General features: G+C 34.2%; 2 protein-coding genes across 7 annotated transcripts; one reads left to right on the forward strand and one right to left on the reverse strand.

Moving 5' to 3' along the window:
• The first annotated feature begins 494 nt into the window (after window positions 1-494).
• Window positions 495-10,221, forward strand: LOC132615031 (pseudouridine-5'-phosphate glycosidase-like). Of its 5 annotated transcripts, none has more exons than XM_060329584.1 (13): window positions 499-696; window positions 1,419-1,530; window positions 2,863-3,027; window positions 3,970-4,052; window positions 6,368-6,427; window positions 6,525-6,585; window positions 6,944-7,056; window positions 7,153-7,230; window positions 8,765-8,810; window positions 8,898-9,018; window positions 9,121-9,206; window positions 9,375-9,459; window positions 9,551-10,179. In XM_060329584.1, exons 1-11 carry the CDS (start codon window positions 625-627, stop codon window positions 9,167-9,169), a joined length of 960 nt encoding a protein of 319 aa, XP_060185567.1. In that variant the 5' UTR covers window positions 499-624; the 3' UTR covers window positions 9,170-9,206; window positions 9,375-9,459; window positions 9,551-10,179. The 5 variants fall into 5 exon arrangements, with proteins under 5 accessions (XP_060185569.1, XP_060185567.1, XP_060185566.1 ...); XM_060329583.1 differs by having other exon boundaries at window positions 9,658-10,179; XM_060329585.1 differs by lacking the exon at window positions 1,419-1,530 and having other exon boundaries at window positions 568-696; window positions 9,658-10,221.
• A 1,070-nt stretch (window positions 10,222-11,291) lies between these two features.
• LOC132613617 (beta-amyrin 28-monooxygenase-like) lies at window positions 11,292-20,640 on the reverse strand. 2 transcript variants are annotated; one of them, XM_060327718.1, is made up of 7 exons: window positions 20,087-20,640; window positions 17,118-17,573; window positions 16,374-16,561; window positions 14,729-16,108; window positions 12,306-12,384; window positions 11,925-12,215; window positions 11,292-11,846 (listed from the first exon to the last, which is right to left on the reverse strand). In XM_060327718.1, exons 1-4 carry the CDS (start codon window positions 20,571-20,573, stop codon window positions 15,809-15,811), a joined length of 1,431 nt encoding a protein of 476 aa, XP_060183701.1. In that variant the 5' UTR covers window positions 20,574-20,640; the 3' UTR covers window positions 11,292-11,846; window positions 11,925-12,215; window positions 12,306-12,384; window positions 14,729-15,808. The 2 variants fall into 2 exon arrangements, with proteins under 2 accessions (XP_060183701.1, XP_060183700.1); XM_060327717.1 differs by having other exon boundaries at window positions 12,306-13,029.
• Window positions 20,641-21,353: the final 713 nt, after the last annotated feature.

Genomic DNA, 21,353 nt, shown 5'->3' on the forward strand with positions numbered 1-21,353 from the left:
TCTCTTATTACTAATTGCCCTTTTTGGCAATTCAAAAACAGGTTTTGAGATTATTGGAATACTAATGAAATTACAAATGTCTTAATTTCAACAAATCTTGTTCAGTATAAGCATTATATCCTTCTATAGTCTATCATTAAGAAGAAATAAAAATAGTGGATTTGATTGTTTGCACAGAAAAGCAAAGTATTTAAGTGGTGGGCATAAGGGTAATATTATCATTTCAACTTTTATTCATGTAACTAATTATTACATCTTCTATACCGCGTAAAATAATACATAAATTTTTTCGTAACTTATTTATGTATTAGGGCCCGTTTGGCTTAGCTTAAAAAAAAAACAGCTTATAAGTTCAAAAAAAATTAAGTTGGGCTATCTAAATTTATTTCGAGCACAAAATGAACTTATAAGCCAATCCAAAGGGGCTCTTAATTATGCGGGTTTCTAATTTCTAAATCAAACATCATATATTAATTTTATACCTGAATAACTAACTTGCTGACTAGCTACAAACTAGCTACAAAACGTGGTTTAAGTTATGCAGAAATTAATGTCTCTTTAGTAGCCAAAAAACGACCCCTTATTGTATATTCAAGTTGCAAAATCGAAGTTATTTAATCATTTATGGCTTCTTCACGTAATTCTAGATTAGCAATCATTAGTAGACACTTCACTTCAGCAACTTCTCCCTCTAAGGTAACCGCTAAACTCTCTCTTACTACTAATTACCCTTTTTGGCATTTAAAAAACAGGGTTTGAGATTGTAGAATACTAATGAAATTGCAAATGCCTTAATTCCAACAAATTTTGTTCAATTTACAGTTGCAGAAAAGTACTCCCTCTCTCCTAATTTATATGACACAGTTTGCGTTTCAAAAGTCAAACCTCTTTATTTTGACCTGTGAATTCGGACATACTCCTTCTGTTTCATATTAGTTGTTATGTTTCGCTTTTTGAGAATCAATCTTCGGAGCTAAATTGGATTAGTTCAATTCAATATTTTAAATTATAATTTAGATATTCAAAAACTTCACGAAAATACTACAAGTTGCAATTATTCTCATATTATTTTGGTGAAAAAATATATCTTAAAATGTTGGTCAAAGTTTATATAGTTTGACTTTTAAAAAAGGAAAGTGGACAAGTCATATTTGGAGGGAGATTTTTTTTTTAAGTTTTTTTAAAAATAATTTATATATTTAGAAACTATATAAAAAAGTAGTACTATAAGTCACAAGAATTAACAATTAAAATATTTAAAGGGCCTATGAATAAATTACGGTCGAAAGATTTTCTTATTTGACTCTCGAAAAACGAAAAGTGTCACACATATTGGGGCAAAGGAACTGTTTTTTTTTTTTTGAACATTGAACTTGAGTTTATGGTGAATTACTTACTTACATGTTCATCCTTTATAGCATGGCCTTAATGGTCAAAATTTGGGGTGGATTAAGATATCTCCGGAGGTTTCCATAGCATTAAAACATGGAAGCCCGATTGTTGCATTGGAATCGACTATAATATCTCATGGTATGAGAAGATTTTGACCTCCTTGCTCATTTTTTTTAATCGTTTTGCTTATATGTCTTATTTGTTATTAGTACAACTGTAGGGAAATTATGTGCTAGTAATTAGCACCAGTGGTAAGAGCGCAACTTGTGATGTGTGAGTTAGGCACACATTACGGGTTTGAATCATGCCTGCCGATGGCAAAATCCTTGCATTTAAGTGGAGAACCTTGCATTGAAGTGGAGAAGTGTAGAGGGGTGGATCGATCATCTACTTAGTTTCAAACTGTGTGCCACTAGCCATTGTGAAGAAGACTAGGAGGTGGGCCCATTACTCATTGAGTTTCAAACCGTGTGCCACTAGCCATTATGGAGAAGAGTAGAGCGGCTGACTATTATTCATTGAGTTTCAAACTGTATTACCACTAGCCATCGTGGAGAAGAATATAGGGGTGGCCCCATTATTCATTGAGTTTCAAATTGTATGCCACTAGCTATCGTAGAGAAGAGTCAAGGGGGGAGAACCCATTATTCATTGAGTTTCAAACTATGTGCCACTGGCCATCGTAGAGAAGAGTAGAGGGGTGGGCCCATTGTCCACTGAGTTTCAAATCGTGTGCCACTGACCATTAAGAATATCTCGATTATCAAAAAAGAAAAAGTTATGTGCTAATTATTATTACAATCTAAAGAATGTATTACTGAAGATAATTTTGTACTTCGCGAGGAAGTTGAGAACAGAATGTAATGGAAATATGAATGAGAAATGATGTTAAGCTAAAATTTAGAAATAAATTTACTTGTTCTCCTTGAGGGGCAGTTGTGCGATGAGAAGTCAATGGTTTCGGAGTTCTAACAGGCTTGAGGAGCAAATGTCTATGCATCCATTGCTCTCTTGAATCAGTTCGTTAAGTTTTCTTAAAATTTACCAACTTTAATGGATTTTCACGTATATAAATATATAAATTGGGAGCTTAAAGCTATGGGTCTGGTTAACCGACTGTTTATGCAGTAGGTCCGCTTCTGATCTCCATTCTTCCTACCCACACCAAGCTCTCCCAAATAAAATAGAAAAGCAAAAGAGGGAGACTTCTGCTTTACATTCATACAGCAAAAATAACGTGTTACTTGAATGATCAGTGTGTTACCTCATCAATCGGGCGGACTAATTGTGCATCAAACATACTGACAGACTGTGTGCAAAGACTTCAGACTTTGTGGCAATGCATTTCAGTAGTTGACCTTACTTAACCTTACATTTATTAAGTTAGTTAGCCTTAAGGAGATGAAATTGCTTTCTCATTTATGTTTTATTGATAGTAGTTCCAACTATGGCTTTTATTGCTGTTTCCAGGAATGCCATATCCTCAGAATTTCGAGACAGCAAAAGAGTTGGAGGTCATTGTGAGGGAGCATGGAGCTGTACCTGCCACTATAGCTATTCTGGATGGCATACCATGCATGGGTGTCTATCTGATACTTCGTTTTATTGGGTTCTTTTCTCTTTTCTTGGTTGGAGGTACTTTGGCACGAAAGTGGGGTTGATTTCCAGGATTCTTAAGTTCATCACATCTCTCCTGAACTTAAAGTGTCCAAAGAATTCATGGCACTCTGCCTGAGCTCGACTTAATATGCATCTTAACTATCAATAGAGATCAAGTTGTCTATGTCTTATCCGTTTATGTATTTACTCCATACTCATGCTAACTTTAGACTTTTGGTAGCTCAATTAAATTGATGAGTGCTTTAACTCTAACATCTTTCTCTTATGAAAGAAATGAAACTTTTACAAAATACTTGTGTTTCCTCAAAATATACACTGCTAAATTAATGTACATTGACTTCTATGGTCAATCATATTCCAGCACTGGCATATGGCTGATGCATATTCCATGAGTATCTGACAGTTGTCTGAAAGTTTTGACTTTTCCAACTTACTTGGACAGTTTCTATCAATGTGAAGATGAGCAGTTTGAATGGAGTGGATTCTTTTTGTAATGGAATGTGAAGATGAACAATTTGGCATGGAGAGTAACCTTTTTGAGAGCATCTATGCTGTGAACCATTTCCATCTTGTACTTAATGAATTCCAGGACTTCATGTTCTACAGCAGCTATGAATATTTGATAAATTATTAGTTAAACTTTACACTAAGTGAAGAAATGTAATAGATGAGAACACGGAATCTCGAGAATATTGACGTCATTACTAACTAACAGCCGTCAGGACTGATCATCATGACTTTATATGATACTCTTGACGTCATATTGACTGGTTGTCAAGTTTTATATGATACTCTTGGCTCAAAGTTTGTGAACTTCTAAAATGATAAAACTTCAAATACTTGCATGACTTTAGGTTATTTCTGAGTTGTCTTATTCTTGTGTTAATTTTCTTTTAACAAGGGAAATCGTAGTGACATGTAAACTGTTTTAACCATGAATTATATTCTTCATGGTAGGCTTGACTACTGAAGAACTAGAGAATCTAGCACATCTTGGTAGTAAAGCTCGGAAAACTGCTAGTAGAGACATTGCACTTGTTGTAAGTCAATCAAACTATGTGATTTAATCTGGGCTATTATATCCTGTTTGCCTTTATCATATTTGTTAAAATATTGTTGACTGCTGAAACTTAAATTTCACTAGCTCAAGGAATATACATATATGTGTGTGTGTGTGTGTGTGTAAATCTCGAGATGTGACATGAATGAGCTTCACGGGCCTAGAGAAAATAGCATGCCACAAATGGCTTGTTTTGTAATGTATGCTGGCAGAATTATGTGCCCCTTGATGATGACTATACTAGTTTACGAATATACTCCATCACAGCTTGCACTATCTTGTTTGTTTTACACTCCCTTGTTACAGTTCCAAAATATTCCTAGGAAGACAGTTTTTATTATAACAAAATGTGTTTATTTATTGATTATTCCAAACTTTACCACAGTTTTAAGTATTTTGAGGAAGCGTGGCTTTTAAATTTGAAAAGAAGGTTTGTTTCTTTACTTTTAAAACATTTTTAGTTCTTTGTTCTTTTCAGAAAAAACATACCAAAGATGATGAAAAAGCTCTTTGCTCAAACAGCTTGCCTTCTCACTTGTTAATTGTGCGAATCGTGTATTATCAGCCTTCACACTGAAAAGAACTGATCATTACCTTATACGGTTTTGTCCTGAATGCATCAAATCCAGAAGCCTGGTTTTTGTTCGCCATCCACTAGAATTTCCTTCACTTCTTAGACATGCTCTCCCAATCAGACACCACTAACCTCCACCTATGATATGATTGCTTCAATTCTTGTGAAGTACTTTTCTTCAAGATTCTAATACGTTTTTCGCCTCAAACTTAAACTAGCCTTTTAATATAAGTCCACCCATATCACTATGACAATTTGCCTACCCCTCTACTAAAAACTTACTTCTCTTGTCATATAAGCCTACGAGGGATTTATCAGTGGCTAATCACAGCAATGAATATGATTATCATCACAATCTATGAACAAGTCCCCTTAATGAATCTCATTAACTTCCATCCTGGATGGGGATTATAATATTCTTGCTTTGGTTTAAAGAGTGAAGAATAATAATGTTGGTATTTTAACTAAAGTGGAATGTGATGGGCATTGCTATTGATTATGATTCATTAACTTCCATCCTGGATGGGGATTATAATATTCTTGCTTTGGTTTAAAGAGTGAAGAATAAAAATGTTGGTATTTTAACTAAAGTGGAATGTGATGGGCATTGCTGTTGATTATAATTCATTAACTTCCATCCTGGATGGGGATTATAATATTCTAGTTTTGGTTTAAAGAGTGAAGAATAATAATGTTGGTAATTTAAGTAAAGTGGAATGTGATGGGCATTGCTGTTGCTAAAAATTATAATGAGTAGGGTAGGAAGAACCAAGAAGACATCCGATGTCACACACTTTCTTGATTTGCACTATCGGAGTCTATTATTAAGCATCAAAGGTGTGGCCTAGCTGTCAATGAAGTGATGAAAACCATGGAAGATAAAGAGTTTGAAGCTCAATCCACGCATAAAAGCTTTGGTGACTTCATCCCATCTGCCAAAGCTTTAGTGGAAGAGTTACTCGGTTTCTGTACTAGTGGGAGGTAGCAAGTACCCAGTAATATAATCGAGGTGTAGATAATCTGGCCCGAACACCACTATTTATTAAAAATAATAATATTCAGTCTATTATTTGTTTCCTGTATTCAACATGCCTACCTAACCGTCTGACTGCACTAGTTTGTAGGTAAGGTATCACAATACAGAGTGGAAGTGAACTCAGAAGAAGAGACCTTAACAACCCTAAGATCATAGTGGATTTTGTCTACTTCATCCAAAAATTTTAGTTACTATCAAAGAGATAAATATCCACTTGCTTCATGACTTTTTCACATCTGATTCGGTCAAAGTTAAGACATGTTTTTCAGTATTCTTTGTAGGAAAAACAAGCGTATCTAGTTTCTCATTTGCTGTTGTGAAAGACTGTTTTCACTTTACTCATGCAAGTGTTCTATCTTCTTTTGGTTCTTTTCGTCTTTTATTTGCATATCCGTTGAATGGTAACCTTTCGCACATAAGTAACAGTATTTGACGTGCAATCTTCTGGATATTGTTATATTTGGTTCTACCTTTTGTCTTGACTGGCATCTGCTGTTATTCACTTGTTTAAGCCATAGAAGGCTATCTATATGCGTCCTCTTTAATTTTTTCTTTCAAAAGTGTCGAAGCATATGTTTGGATATCTGCCAGGAGCCCAGGATCCTATAAAATATTCTTGGGAAGCTGCCACAAAGCTGTCAAACTAAGTTTTCTCTAAGTTATTGTTTCTTGTATTCTTTTCTAGATGGCAGGCAGAGAGAATGGAGCAACTACTGTCTCTGCAACAATGCATCTCGCTTCAATGGTGATGATTGCATTCATATTGGATTTCTCTAGTAATACGTTTGTTTTCCTGATGTCATCCAGATTTTTTTCAACAAAAAATCTAACGTATCTTGTAGGTTGGTATTCCAATATTTGTGACCGGTGGTATTGGAGGAGTTCATAGACATGGAGATAACAGTGAGTAAATCGATGCTTATATATGTGCGTTGGTGCTTTGTCTCTGTGGTGATGCTAGAGTTATGCATTTTGCTTGGTAGTATCTAATTTGTTAATTAGAATGGTGGCTTGCCAAATTACTTTGAGCATTTGATGACAAAGAGTTAGCAAACAAGTATTTGATTGATAAATAAAATCAAGAATGGAGAACAAGATGCATGTAAAGGGCATTTTAGTGTACAGACTGGTAGTGATCAGCGGTGTAAAGTAGCATACTTTTCGTAATGAAATAAGCAACTTCCTTAGCTTTCAACTTTTCTTCTCTTGTTTTCATTTATTTTCTTATTTATTATGTTATGAGTAGTTCTTATGCATTTAGTTACAGCAATGGATATTTCTTCTGATCTTACTGAGCTTGGAAATACTCCTGTGGCTGTGATCTCTGCTGGTGTAAAATCGATATTAGATATTCCTCGAACACTTGAATATTTGGTTTGTACCAACTTTCTTATCCAACTTCAGATCTCTTGTATATGATAATGGATGACTTGGAAATTCAACTATTTCTATTCCTATCTTGACCTACAGGAAACTCAAAGAGTTACTGTTGCAGCTTATAAAACCGATGAGTTCCCTGCTTTTTTCACACAAACTAGTGGCTACAAGGTTCACATTTTGTCATTAATCCTATGATTTAACTCCTGTTATATGTTTCGATCATATAGATCCTTTCCAACTGTTCCACTCAAAGATAGAAAAGATGATGTTTTTTGCATTAGTACCGCATATGTTCCACAAAATGTAAAAGAGGACATGTATGCACTAAGATCCCACTGTAAGAGAGGAGCTTCAAAAAGATGTTCGAAAATGCTCTGTCGAAACCATTTTACTTGTTACAGTTAGAGAAAAATACAGTGACACCCCTCTTCTGGCATTCGTTCTTTAGTATTACAAGTAACCCCTTTTTCAGGCTAAACCCTTGAAACCAAATACCCTATACTCACAAAAGGTGTAAAGAGTAGTGGACAGTCTATGTTACCAATTTCAAAAAAAAATAAAAAAAATGGAGGACAGTCAGCAATGTTTTTAGGAAAATGTTACCGCGTTCTCAAACTTAGAAGCCTGATTCTGGCTTTGATTGTGGAAACTAACATTTTGAAGAACAGAAATGCCAAAATATGTTATGGTCTGTCTGCTACTCGGCTAAGGATAATTGAGGAGAGATAGAAAGAGTAAAGTGAGAGAGCCATATAGTTTATAATGTCTCAATGTTTCAAGAATTTCCTGTCAGGCTCTTGATAAGTACAGTAGATCTTATATACTCACTATAAAAGGGGAACAATTGTAAAACTAGCGTGGTTTACAAGTTTCATTGAACAAACAAAGTGGACTATTGAAACAGTCATAGAAACCCTCCCAATATATGAGAAGCTGGTAATGGAATTATAATAACTTATAGCTTCTTCTGTAGTACTCCATCTTTTCATTTTATGTCCACTCATTTCTTTTTGGTATGTTCAAAAAAGAATGAAACATTTTTATATTTGGGAACTCTTTTATTTGACACCTCTCATTTTACCCTAATGACATACTCTTACAGCCATAGGAATGTCATGACATATTTAAGAACAAGTTCTAGGACTACCTTTGGTATGGTATATTTATTCAGTTTACCCTACTTTCTTAAACACCATACCTGGTAAGCACCGCTTTATCAAATGAAACGGAGGGAGTAAATTGCTATACTGAATTGTGAAGTGAAGTATAGGAAAAAAGGAGCAAACATTATTACATGCTGAAATGTGATGCTCGTCAACACCAAACATTAACATGGTCAAAAGGTGGGTTCGTCTCTTCTTCTTCTTCTTACAATTTTTTCATTCCCTTGACTATTGGGAATGAAGGTGGTTCAGAAGAAAATGATTTCATACTATGTCAAAAAATATACGCAACTCATACTATGTCAAAAAATATACACAACTGTTACTATGTCTCCTAAAAAAAAAAGAAAAAAAAAAAGGATATTTCATACTAATTAGCATAGGTGAATAGATTACTTCTTTTCTTTTGCAATATGTTTCGATAACTTGTGAGCAGTCTCATATAATTTCAGTTAACATGAGATCATATCTTTTAATTATATTTATAATGAACATTATATCATGTTTTCTCATTGGTGATATTTTGCCATAAAACATAGGCACCTGCTCGAGCAGAATCGCCAGAACATTGTGCTAGAGTTATTGGCAAGCAGCCCTGAACCTATTTCATCCTTCATTCATTTACTTGTAAAATCTAGCATTTTTACTTGTATTCTCTAACTTTGACTATAGATGCAAACATAAGACTTGAGCGAAAGAGTGGAATCTTGATAGCAGTCCCCATTCCAAAGGAGCATTCCGCTTCTGGAAGTTTGATTGGGTCGGCAATACAGCAAGCTCTCCAAGAAGCACGGTAAGTGTTCTGCCGAATCCTCTTATTTGCGGAAGTACATGGTTCTTTGCAACTCGTTGCCTATTTCCACATACTAACATGGGGATGGAATTGAAAACTCAGAGAGAAGAAGATTATTGGCAATGCTGAAACTCCATTCTTGCTTGCATGAGTCAATGAACTTACTGGTGGAGCATCTCTGTCTTCAAGTATCCTTATCTGATGTTGCTAATAACGTTTAGTTTGCAGATCATTCATTAAAATCTTGATGGAGAAAGAAAAATTTCTCAATAAATTATTATTAATTATTTCCAAAATGCCACCTGAATTAAATCATCCTTCAGTTCATCTTTCTAGTTTCTTTAATGAAGTTCCAGACATCGCGCTCGTGAAAAATAATGCCAGTGTCGGTGCTAAAATTGCTGTTTCGCTTGCCCAGCTTCAAAAGAATAGCGATAAAAGGTCGGTGCACTCTCTGTTATCGTTTCTGCTTGTTCATTTTCTTTTGATTTTTATAATGGTTGGTTACAACCTTAATTGGTTTCAATTTCAGTGACATATGCTAAGAAGAGCGGGTGTTGTTACTTCTCATGTTGTAATACTCTTATATTTCCTGCTCCTTCCAATCAACTAAGCAGTTTAAGCTCTTTGATTCTGAAGGAAGCAGTGACCTCGGCAAATAGTAAGCATCTCGCGGCCAATGTGATTACCAGCCAAAGGGCAAAAAGACGGGTTGAATGCGACTCTACCAATACCAAACTCCTCTGGAGCAAGGAAAAGCTACTCTACCTAGTAGTACTGCATATGAAGCAGAAAGTGTTCAAAAGTACTGTATGTGGTGTTCAACGTGCGCTTCATAGAGTCGAATGTATAGAGTATTTCATATAATTGATTGCAACTACTTTGTGACTGAGGCAGAGTGAACACACAGTGGACATGTTCAATGGCTCCCACATCTTGATTGTGTTTTTCGAAGTCCTCAGGTGGAACTTTTCTCATTTACTATTTTCTACATCACCAATCACCACAGGCAGCTTAGATAAATGCAAAATTCTTACTGTATTAATATTATTTTCATAATTTGTGCTGCCCAGGGTAGTTTGTGCACTTATTGACTAACTAGTGAATATTTCCCGCTTCGCGTGGTTATAATTGTCATTGAATTTAGAAATCTTTCATAAATTGTAGCCAAATAGATGATCATAAAGATTATGTCATACAAAACATTATCTAGTTGTTGATAAAATCACAAGAATAGTTGTTTTTTAATTAGACTTAGAGCTTATATGAATTCCATTTTCATTTTCATTTTTATTTTTATAAATAATTAAAAAATCTGTTATAGGTATAGGCATTTCTGTGTGGGTACGCTCATAGCTTCGTTATGTATGACTTTAGAACCATTTGTGACAGATAATTTGTCTTATTTTAAAGACGGAAAAGGTCCATATCTACCCCTCAACTGTACAAAATTGCACGTATTTGCCTGTCGTTTAAAGGTCGGTTCACTCATGTGCCCAACGTTACAATATGGGCTATGCATGCCCCTACACTAATAGAACCCATTGAAAGGTCGGATCCCTCTTTTTTTTTACCCAAACCCGCGACCCGCCCTAAAATTAACTACATCGTTAAAAGTCTCCTTATCGACTTTCTTCAACTATCGATAAGGAGACTTTTAACGATGTAGTGGATGAGCTTGAGACTTCTTATTATATTGGTAATGAAGATTTTAAAGAAGTAGTGGATGCCGGTTGATGCTTCTTCTATTGATGGAAGTGTTTGGAATTTGTGGGGAAAAGTTTATCTTGTATTATTAGGTAGCTTTGTTTGGTTTGTGTTCTGTTACATGTTGTGAGGGAAGATTTGAAAAATTATGTAAGGTAAGGTAGGGCAATGTAATAGTTCGAACATTTGGTTTGTGGCTTTTATAGTTATGTTATTTAGATGCAATGTAATGGAATGAAAGTTTGATCCTTAATGTTTTTGTGCCTTCATGTTCTTGTTCCATTATGCCATATTGTAATGTAATGGTTCAGTCGCAAATGTTTTGATGTGTGCCTTAAATTTGATCCTTTTGTAGTTGTGTTTTTTTGTGCCATATTGTTACTTGACTTAAAGACCAATGCCCTAAAAATAGATAAACATGATATGCAGCCCAAAAAATTTGTACTCAATTTTGTTTTTACAGAATTACATATGTCCCTACACTATCTGTATCTAAAGAAATCTGCCCTTAACTATGTGAAGCTTCACAACAGCAGTAGCCCAAACATGAAAACCTACACATCTACTAAAACAGAGCACCAAAGTTTATACGCATTCACATTAGATTTCATAATCAAAACATTCACACAAACACTTGCAAAACTGATTTTCATACACATACTAAACCAAGATTGCTTTCATTTAATTCAAAAAGAAATTTCATAAAGAAAATACTTAAAAAGAAACACGGAGGTCTAGTCTATCACTATGATCTCCTCCTTTGCATTAACAAAGAAGGCTATGCATTCGTCAGCGTCACAAGTTGGTGGCCTCACTAAATTCTTCTTGTACCAGTTGCTCGCCTCACTTGCGGCTTTCTTGCCTTCAGTCTTGCCTGTGATTCAAAGACAATTAAGGGCCTGAGCACTGGATCTTCCTCATGTCCAATATCTGGACCATAGGCTTGTGATTCTTGTGTGGTGGCTTGAGAAAAGCCTTGTGTCATTGGTTCAGTTGCAGCATCGTGGTTGAAAAATTCTTCCGACCAGTCATCAAAGTCTTATGGTGGCTGTGTGGAGGATGATGCAATGTTTGAGGAATTCTTTTACTTTTCCGTTACTTGAATCCCCTCCACTAACATTCTGTTGTTATCAAATGATAAATAGGTAAGAATTTGTCAAGAATAAATGCTGAAGAGAGAAATTAAAATAATCTTTTACCTTGTAACAACCTCTAGCATTGTGGTTCTCATCACCACATTTGCTGCATGTCATAACAATACCTCTTCTTGATAGACTTCACTCCCCCTTCTTTTTCCTTTCTTATTCAGCTACTCTAACTATTTTGACTTTAGACCTGCGCATAGTTTTGGCAATGTCAGGTTGATCCATAGCTTGAGTTTCAGTAATTTTCTAGAATTGTTGTCCTCTAACAGGTTGCAACTTGTTCTTGTAAGTCAAGGAATATGCTTCCTTGCTGTAGAACTAGTGTATTTCATCCTCAGCTTAGCCCTTCAAAACCAATAAATACCACTAATTAGTTAAGTTGATACAACTTTAAAACCAAAAAATTATACACCTTGAAATAGACTAATTTGATACCTTGTCATACAACGTAGCTTTGATAGCATGGGGGCAAGGGATTCCTAATAGTTGCCCAAACTCTACATGTGCATCTTTTCTGTGAAAGATCAACAATATGCCTATCATCACTTCAGATATTTCATAGACAAAGTCACCATTAAACTCAACCTTGCAATAATGAGCAATTGCCTTGTAATCATTATACAACTTTAGAGCTTCTGGACTAAAGTCACCCTTCCATTTCTTGTTAAAATACAATCAAATAATAGATTATGGTAAACAAAAAAATCAAACAATAATGAACTTTTAACTAAACAGTAAGGAGTTCAACTGATTTCATCTATATTTTTAACCAACAAATTCATAACCTTTATCCTAATTTCCTCCAGCATCTTGATGATTGGCATGCTTCTAGCTTGAAGAATTCATAAATTAAATGATTCAGTGAAATTATTGTCAACCATCACAGTTTTACACTGAGTGTCTAAATATGCTCTACACAAAGCTTGAGGAGGAAAGTGTAAGAGATCCTTGGCAGCAAAATGATTATCATCCTTAGATAATTCACCCAACTTTCTTAGATGGTCTTTGAACTCTTATTCGTATGTGCTCCAAGCACACCACCACATCAACTTCTTCATTTGTCCACTTCACCACTTTTTTGCAAATTGGCCTTAATGTGTCTCACACAAAACCTATAGTGAGATTGAGGAAATGTATTCTTCACAACATCAATCAATCCCTATGACAAAATATGAACAAACATTAAATAATTTAATACGAATCAAAAAATTAAAAACTGCATAGTAAAGAAAACACTAAAAATGTTACTTTTTACATATCTTAGATGAAAGTCACCCCTAGTCCATCTTTTAGTTCCAAAGAAAGGTTCAAACACTCAAAAAACCTCCAAGTCATGGAACTTTCTTTGTCTACCACAACCAAAGCAAGTTGATAAAATTGGTTCATGGAGTCTTGAGCAAGGGCCACTAACATTTGACCCTTATATCTACCCTTAAAAAATGTACCATCAATACCAATCAATGGTATTAGCCTACATTTCCAAACCTTCTTTAATGCATTGAAGCATATGTACGTCCTCAGAAATTTTCTTTTACCTTCTTTAAGAGCACCTCTTGATATATTTATCACAACATCAGTGCCAAGGTTAGATTGTCTAAGTTCTTGCCCATAAGCCTCAAGTTTCTTGTAATCATCAAGAAAACTTCCCTCTAACTTCTGAAGAGCCAACCCCTTGGCACTTTTGAGCTTAGTCTGTGTCACATTTAATTAAAAAAGATTCTTCAACTTCCCATTCATGTCTTTCACCTTGTACTTGGGATGTATTGAACCTTTCTCTTAATCAACTGAGCCAAAGTATTCTAATCAACCCTAGGATTCTTAAAAGCTGATTGACATGTGTGTTCATCAATAAAGGTGTTGATTTTCAAGGAACTGCTGTTCTATTTGTTATCTGTTAACATATACAATCTAAAGGGGTAACCATCTTGACATTTGTAACTAGTCCTAGTTCTATCTGTTTTTTTAACCTTAACCCTCGCTTATTGACCATTGCATAAAAGTTCACTGAAGTTTTAGCTTCATTTCACATCCTTGAAAGTCATACCTAGCTATAAATCCTTAAGCTGTTTTAACTTATCAGTTACAAACCTCTATCTTTATTTCCTAATCCCTTCAAGATTTGTAGAATCAGATTCAGAATCATCTGATTTTTCTTCATCACTAACCCCACGGCTATGCTCACATTCAGAGGCTACATCAAGGTCTATGGAAAATGTTTCTGTGTAGCGAGTAATATTTTGGGCAAAGACCTTTAGTTCAGATGCATCAATAACAAAGAAGTTAATAGCCTTGAATTCTTTACAGAATAAGCATTGTAGAGTCCTTATACCATCATTATCAACAACCAAGTGATACCTCCTCGAGGGGATAGTCACTAGAAGTTGTTTTACAACTCTAAACTCACAATGTTTTATAAATTCTTCACACAAAGATTTATAAGTAATCATACAAGCTTCAACCAAACAAAGTGTGAATCAACTTTTTATTAACTATGTCTTGTGAAACGACCCAATTACCCCTATGGTGGAAGACCAAGTCCACTTTCTCAAATCATTTTCACGGACAACACATGGAAGCAATACAAAAAAGACACAAATGGGGGATCACATCAGTAAATATAGCCATAAACAAATACCAAAACATCATCAACTTTAAAGGATCACACACATAAAAAAAAAACTCATCTTTACTGACCAAATATGTGTTCTTTAGTATATAAAGGTACATAAACAACTATAAAGAAGAATACTTTACTTGATTCTAGCATAGAATATAAATCCTAACCTAAGCCACTCACAAACAGTTCAAAAAAACCTTAACTAGCATACAAAGAGTAATAGATGCATGAAAACTCATACCTTAACTAATACCATCGGAAATAACAACCCTTCTTCTATCAGAATGATCCAAAACAGCGCCAAAACTCTAGTCGTACTAACAACATAAGAGAGAGAGGGAAATGAGGGGGAAAAAGAGGATTTTGTGGGGGTCAGGTTAATTTTGGAGCGGGTCGTGGGTTTGGATTAAAAAAAGAGGGATCCGACCTGTTAATGGGTTCTGTTAGTGTAAGGGCATGTATAGCCCTGTAACATTAGCAACATGAATGAACCGATCTTTAAAGGTCGGGCAAATACGTCCAATTGCATATAGTTGAGGGGCATATGTGGACCTTTTAATTTTCATGATAAATTATCATGACTTATAGTACTTTTAATGTAGTTTCTAAATATATAAATTTTATTTTTATAAAATTGAAAAATCTATGTCAAAATTATAAAATTTGATCCTTTACTTCGAAAAGATTCATATAAATTGAAACGAGGTACTATTATTTTGTAATACTAATTCAAAGTTACGATGTTGACGACTTTATAAAGACGTTTAAGGTGTGGTTGGGTAGCTTATGTTCTCTCAAAATCCTAGCTATTCTTCCTGAATATTCTCTCTTTATCCACACTAGATTTAGGGATTTCACTTCGGATCAGTTCGTATTTTTTTTTATCATGGATAAATTGACAGAAGCCTTTTCAATTATTCTACACGGAAAAAAAATGCAGAAGGGCTGTGTCATTCATCATTTCTAGTACTCCCTCCGTTTTATAATAAGTGGTGGGTTTAGTTTATGCACACCTCTTAAAGAATTGCTCAAAATTTGTGTTTTTACTAATTTAACTCTAATTAAATTTTACCTATATTTTGACCTCTTTTCTTAAAAAAAAAACTACTCCATAAGGTTAAATTTGAAATAATAAGATCAATTTTTTCTTAAAATTTTAAACCATCACTTATTTTGGAATAAAATAAAAAGCCTGAAACACCACTTGTTATGAAACAGGGAGTAATTTTTAATCAATTCTTATACAACATCAAATACAAAAGGGGGTTTGTTACTTATGTGGCTGACAACGCTTCTTGTGTATCGGTAAGAAAAATCTGAATCAAGAATTGTGAGGTTGAAGGTTAATGGGAAGTCCTTCAACAAAGGTAGCCATTGGATCATATATAATTTTCTCATCAGGAATGAGTAATTTCCAACTGAATTTCCTGATTAAGATGTGCAGAAATATGAGAATCTCTAGTCGAGCAAACTCTTTCCCTAGGCACATTCGAGCTCCTCCCCCGAATGGAACGTATGTATATGGTGCAGGTCCGGCTCCTTCAAATCTTGATGGTTCCAAGCTCGTCGCATTGGGGAAAATCTCGGAATCCAGACTCGTTAAAGAAGTATTCCAGTAGAACTGTTCCGACACAAAAGTAACGTAGTCAATGAGTTTAATTTCTATGCACTCACGATATACAAAATATTTCTATAGTCAGATCACTCATAAGATAAATGGAGATGAATTTCTATGATAACATCAATTAACACACGATGAAGTAAGTTCACAAAAAGAGTTTACATTGTAAGTACTAATTTAGATCCTTTGTGAATTTAGTTGAAAGCTCATGCATGCAACTTGCGAAGTGTACTGCATGAAAGCATAGAGTAATTTTAGTATTTACCTTCCACCCCTTAGGGATGTGATAACCTTCATAATTTATGTCCGCAATTGCTTCTCGATAAGCCCCCATTACAGGTGGTGTCAGTCTCATAACTTCAGATACTACGTTCCACGAATACTTCATCTTCTGTATATCATCCCAACTCAAAAACTCTCCTTCTTTCTTTGCCGATGCTATCTCAATGTGCTCTGCTTATCAAGAAATAATCAAATAAGAGTTGTTTCATAAATACTGACAGTATATATATAAGGTACTGACAGTATATATATATATATATATATATATATATATATATATATATATATATATATATATATAAGGTAATTCCATAAAGGCTTATGTTGTTCGGACTCACCAAAAGTGTTGCAACACTCGTGTCAGATCCTCCAATAACCGACATGCACTCGCTGACATTTTTAATAAGTCCGAGTAACATAGTAAAAGGGATAAAAAATAGCAGGAAAATGTATATGTGTTGTATATTAACCATAAATATACATAATCATATACGTAAATATACATATAATATATATGCATATACATAATCAACGTACATGTTTTGTATATTTTCATTAGTGTCCGTAATTAATTTCGGCCAACGGGACAAACATGAAAAAACTTTATGAGGAAATTAAGGATCACCGGATTTCTTAAATTATATGCCCAGTCAAACACTTTCACATAAATTGGGACAGAGGAGTATATAAAAAGAGGCCATATGAAATTAAGGATGGCCAAACTGACCTTGCAGAATGTTTTGATAAACTTGAGGGTACTCTGCGAGTCTCTTAATGAGTAAAGTAAGAGTGACAGATGAAGTGTCATGGCCAGCAAAGAGCAGTAACAAAATGTTATTAACAATAACAAGTTCAGACATGAACTTTCCATTTTCATCTGGGCAAGACAGCAAATGAGACAATATGTCTTGTGAAGGTGAAGCTGCCTTTCGGTTCAAGGTTTCTCTTCTTTTTCTTACAACTTGCAATAATTCTTTCCTAAGAGCATCTGTAGCTTTAGCTGCCTTGTAAAATGCTGTACCAGGTAAATATAGAGGGAGTGATATAAGTCCTTTCAAGAAAATGTGGAACTGTGCAGAAAGCCTTTCAATTTCATTGTCATCTTCAATGCTCATGAATAGATGACATGCCACTTTGAAAGTGTATAATTTGACCAGAGGAAACACCTTCACCTTCTCTTTACCTTCATAAATATAGACCACAAAAGCCAATGGTTAAATTAAATACCATGATAACTATTATATCTAGGGGTGGGCATGGTATGGTAAACACCGATTACCATATCGAAATCGAAACTTTTTATATCGCGGTTTCGGTATTATGGTATTTGGTATGCATTTTTAAAAAGTTTGGTATTCGATAAGCTATTCGGTATTCATAAAGAAAATACTGAAATACCGAATATTATACCAAAGTATATAATCACATATACAATTCATATATCTTAGTATTATAATACTAACAAATATATAAACTAGTATTATTAGAAACTAATTGTTTAAACATTGAAACTTTGACTACTCTATCTTGATTTAAATGTCTTTTTTTGCGTAATTGATTTACGAGGGGAGTTACTTATACTTTCTTTTGAATATTTTTACATGTGTAAGGCCAGAGGCGGATCCAGGATTTTAAGACGGCAGGGGCACCATTATCTTAACATAAACGCCAATAAAATTTTAATGGCGACTGAGGGAATACCGTGTCGGACTGGTCACTAATAGCGTAGCAGTGACGAAAATACAAGTATATATACAACAACAACAACAACAACAACAACAACAACAACAACCCAGTGAAATCCCATATCTTGGGGTCTGGAGAGGGTAGAATGTACGCAGATCTTACTCCTACCAAGGTAGGATGACTGTTTCCGAGAGACCCTTGGCTCAATAAAAGCATAAATACAAGTATATATATAGGTCAAATATGTGTAATAAATAAAATTTAATACAGTGAAACAAATGAAAGGGATAGCTCAGTGGCTAAGGCTGTGCAACATGCGGCGATAGTGCATGTTCGAATTTGGGCATTTAACGCTTATTGTTTTCCTAAAAATAGGCTCAAAAAAACAATTAAAAGTAACATTCGAGTTCGATCCGGAGTGACATGTAAAGGAAGCGACAGTTGCAACTAACATGCCGCAAAGACACTTTCGTTTATTAGAGTGCACAATTAAATATATACTATCTCTCAAGGTATATACACATATATATATAATATATACTAATTTCTCAAGGTATATAAACATATATATAGTTTTTTCCAAAAGGGTGGGAGTGCACGTCCATGTGGATCCGCCTCTATGTAAGACAGTTTAGTACATAATAATTGAGACATTTCTCAAGTAGAGGAAGTCATAATTCTCCACGATATGAGTATATGTAAGTCGAAGTCGGACAAACTGTGATACCTATTTACCATACCGTAAAATAGCGAAACCGAACCATACTGAATTAATTTGATACAGTAACAATATAGTAATTTTAGAAACCAAAAATCAAAATTACTGTACGGAAATTTTAAATACTTATCACACCTTACCATGCCCACCCCTAATTATATCGGTTGGTCTTTACATTCAGGGCATTGGTATTTATCAACTCGAATGCCCAACACTGGAGCCTACTCTAGGCTGTATTATTGCTTTAACGAAAATGTTTTCCATGAAAAATCAATTTCTGATTTTTGGTTATCAGAAAAATGGCATCCTTCACTTATCAGCAAAATTTATTTTCTTACAACTATCTTACTAGTTCGAAAAATAAAAATATAGTGCATGAAATTTGAACATGGAACCTCAAAGTAAATTTTGAACCCTTAAATCACTGAAACCTCTTTTCTTATATTCAGGGTATTCAAATTCTATACATGTAATTTTTTTTTAAAAAAATATCTTATATATACGGTGTAATTTTTTGATTAAGGTGTTCGGTTGAACACCCTTGGCGGGCCCTAGATCTGCCCTCGCATGCTTCAAGTAAACTCTATATACTATTATTAATCTTTCGAAACTCAAAAAAATTATCAAAATACTCTATATGTTGTTAATAATTATTTTTAATTTTTGATATTTTATCCATTTCAATTGATGTGAATCAATGCAATCGGGTACGAAGTATAGAAAAGAAAGAAATATTTTTGAAATTTGTAATCTTAAACATGTCATAACAATTTGATCTTAAACATGTAATAACATTTGCGTGGCTATAAAAAATTCTTATTGTGAATAAAATGAGACTTTCAAATTAAATAGTTTCCAAATTCGAAAAAAGACCATTCTTTTTTAAATTGACTAAAAAGAATATTGATTCACATAAATTAAAACAGAGAAGATATATATCTAGCTAATAAATATCCTTTTCACTCACCGACCAAACGACACTAACATGCCACCTTTATTTTAGAAAAAAAAAAAGGAGAATAAACCAATTATGACGAAGAAGTTTGAACTTCATACTCTACAGTCTAAACACAAGAATTGTTAAGCTTAGTTTAGGAGATAAACTCATCTCAAATTTAATTATTCCTTTATCTCTCGTACCAAACAAGCCCTTAATGTTTTTCCATTCAATCTCGTCTCAATCTATATTGTAAAAATAAAATTAATTTCTCTAGCATGAGAAAGTGACTTTTTCAACGACCAAATAAATCTCAAACAAAACTAAAATACTGAATAATGCAAGTGTTACGTACCTTCCCAATAATTCTTAAAATGGTCGTGGGCAACAACTTCCATGGTTTTGACATATAGTCTTGAAAAAGCATCAGGACTAGTAAAAGAAGAAATCATCTTCCTCATAAGCTTTGCCTCTTCTCCAGCAGTAGTAACCAAACAACTTCCTAGAATTCTCCTAATAGTTACAGGCCACCAAACAGTGACTTGCTTATTTTCATTGCTAAATAAGAATTTATTCCCACTAGCACTACCCAATACCACCATTTTCTCCCCCATTAATGAAGTCTTGAATATTTTAGACTTGTATTTCTCTATCCTGTCTTTGACGAATTTTTCTGGCTTTCCTTCTTTTTTGGCTGCTCGAAGAAAGTCCAGTGTTTCTCCAAGAAATGGCCATCCAAAACTTCCAGGAGGATAATTCAGTGTTTTTTTATTCCTTCTAATTATCAGGATGAAAATTATGAAAATTATGACTAGTAATGCAGGAATTTCCATTGTAGCCATGTGTGAGAATGAATCTAGTCTGATTATTCTTTTTTGGTTGTTGAATATAAATAGGTCTAATTTATAAGAGCACGTTCTGCAAAAGCTGATAGCTCTTGGAATTCTGTGGTGTATATAAGAACACCTCTTCCTATTTTGTTTTTTCTATCACATATACTAATTCTGAACAAGAAAGAGAATGATCTTTTCTCGAGAAAAGGACAAAAATGCTTCGACTTTTAACTATGCACTTAATAGTTTTAGTCCTTTAAGTTTATTACAAGTTAACAAAAATGATCCCTTAATTACGAGAGTAGGTTCAAAATAGTCTCTTAACTATGCACTTAATGATTTTGGTCCTTTAAGTTTGCCATAAGTTGACAGTTTTAGTCTTGATAAAATATTCATCGAACTTTATTTGTTAGATTTGACGAGAACTATATAAAAAAAATAAAAAATAGTAAGAACTCTAGATCAGTCAAATAACTCGGGACAAAACCGATGAACGTTAGTCGGTTATAGGAAAAAACTGAGGAAAAACCTACATACTTGATAATGTCAAAAAATAGTGTCTCGGGGCACAAAGACCGACAGATCCTGTCAATTAAAATCGAGGGAGTCCATTCGCTAAGTAAAATACACTAGATTCGTTTTTACTGAAAACTAGAGAAAACTAAATATTTCCAGTGTAGTGATTCTTTTTTTTTTAAAATAGTTTCCGCTCATTTTTCCTCAAAAATAACCGATGGACTTCCGTTGGTCTGTAGGACGTTGGTCGTTTCCGCTCTTTTTTTCATAGTT

This window comes from Lycium barbarum, chromosome 10 (assembly GCF_019175385.1).
Source record: "Lycium barbarum isolate Lr01 chromosome 10, ASM1917538v2, whole genome shotgun sequence".
NCBI classification, from domain to species: Eukaryota; Viridiplantae; Streptophyta; class Magnoliopsida; order Solanales; family Solanaceae; genus Lycium; species Lycium barbarum.

Coding starts and splice junctions, on each gene's coding strand:
- LOC132615031 (XM_060329584.1), top strand. CDS start 625: ATGGCTTCTTCACGTAATTCTAGATTAGCAATCATTAGTAGACACTTC. Junction 6,428..6,524: donor CAATGCATCTCGCTTCAATG/GTGATGATTGCA, acceptor CGTATCTTGTAG/GTTGGTATTCCAATATTTGT. Junction 7,231..8,764: donor CACAAACTAGTGGCTACAAG/GTTCACATTTTG, acceptor CATAAAACATAG/GCACCTGCTCGAGCAGAATC.
- LOC132613617 (XM_060327718.1), bottom strand. CDS start 20,573: ATGGCTACAATGGAAATTCCTGCATTACTAGTCATAATTTTCATAATT. Junction 17,574..20,086: donor TTTTAAGAATTATTGGGAAG/GTACGTAACACT, acceptor ATATTTATGAAG/GTAAAGAGAAGGTGAAGGTG. Junction 16,109..16,373: donor ACATCCCTAAGGGGTGGAAG/GTAAATACTAAA, acceptor GTGTCGGAACAG/TTCTACTGGAATACTTCTTT.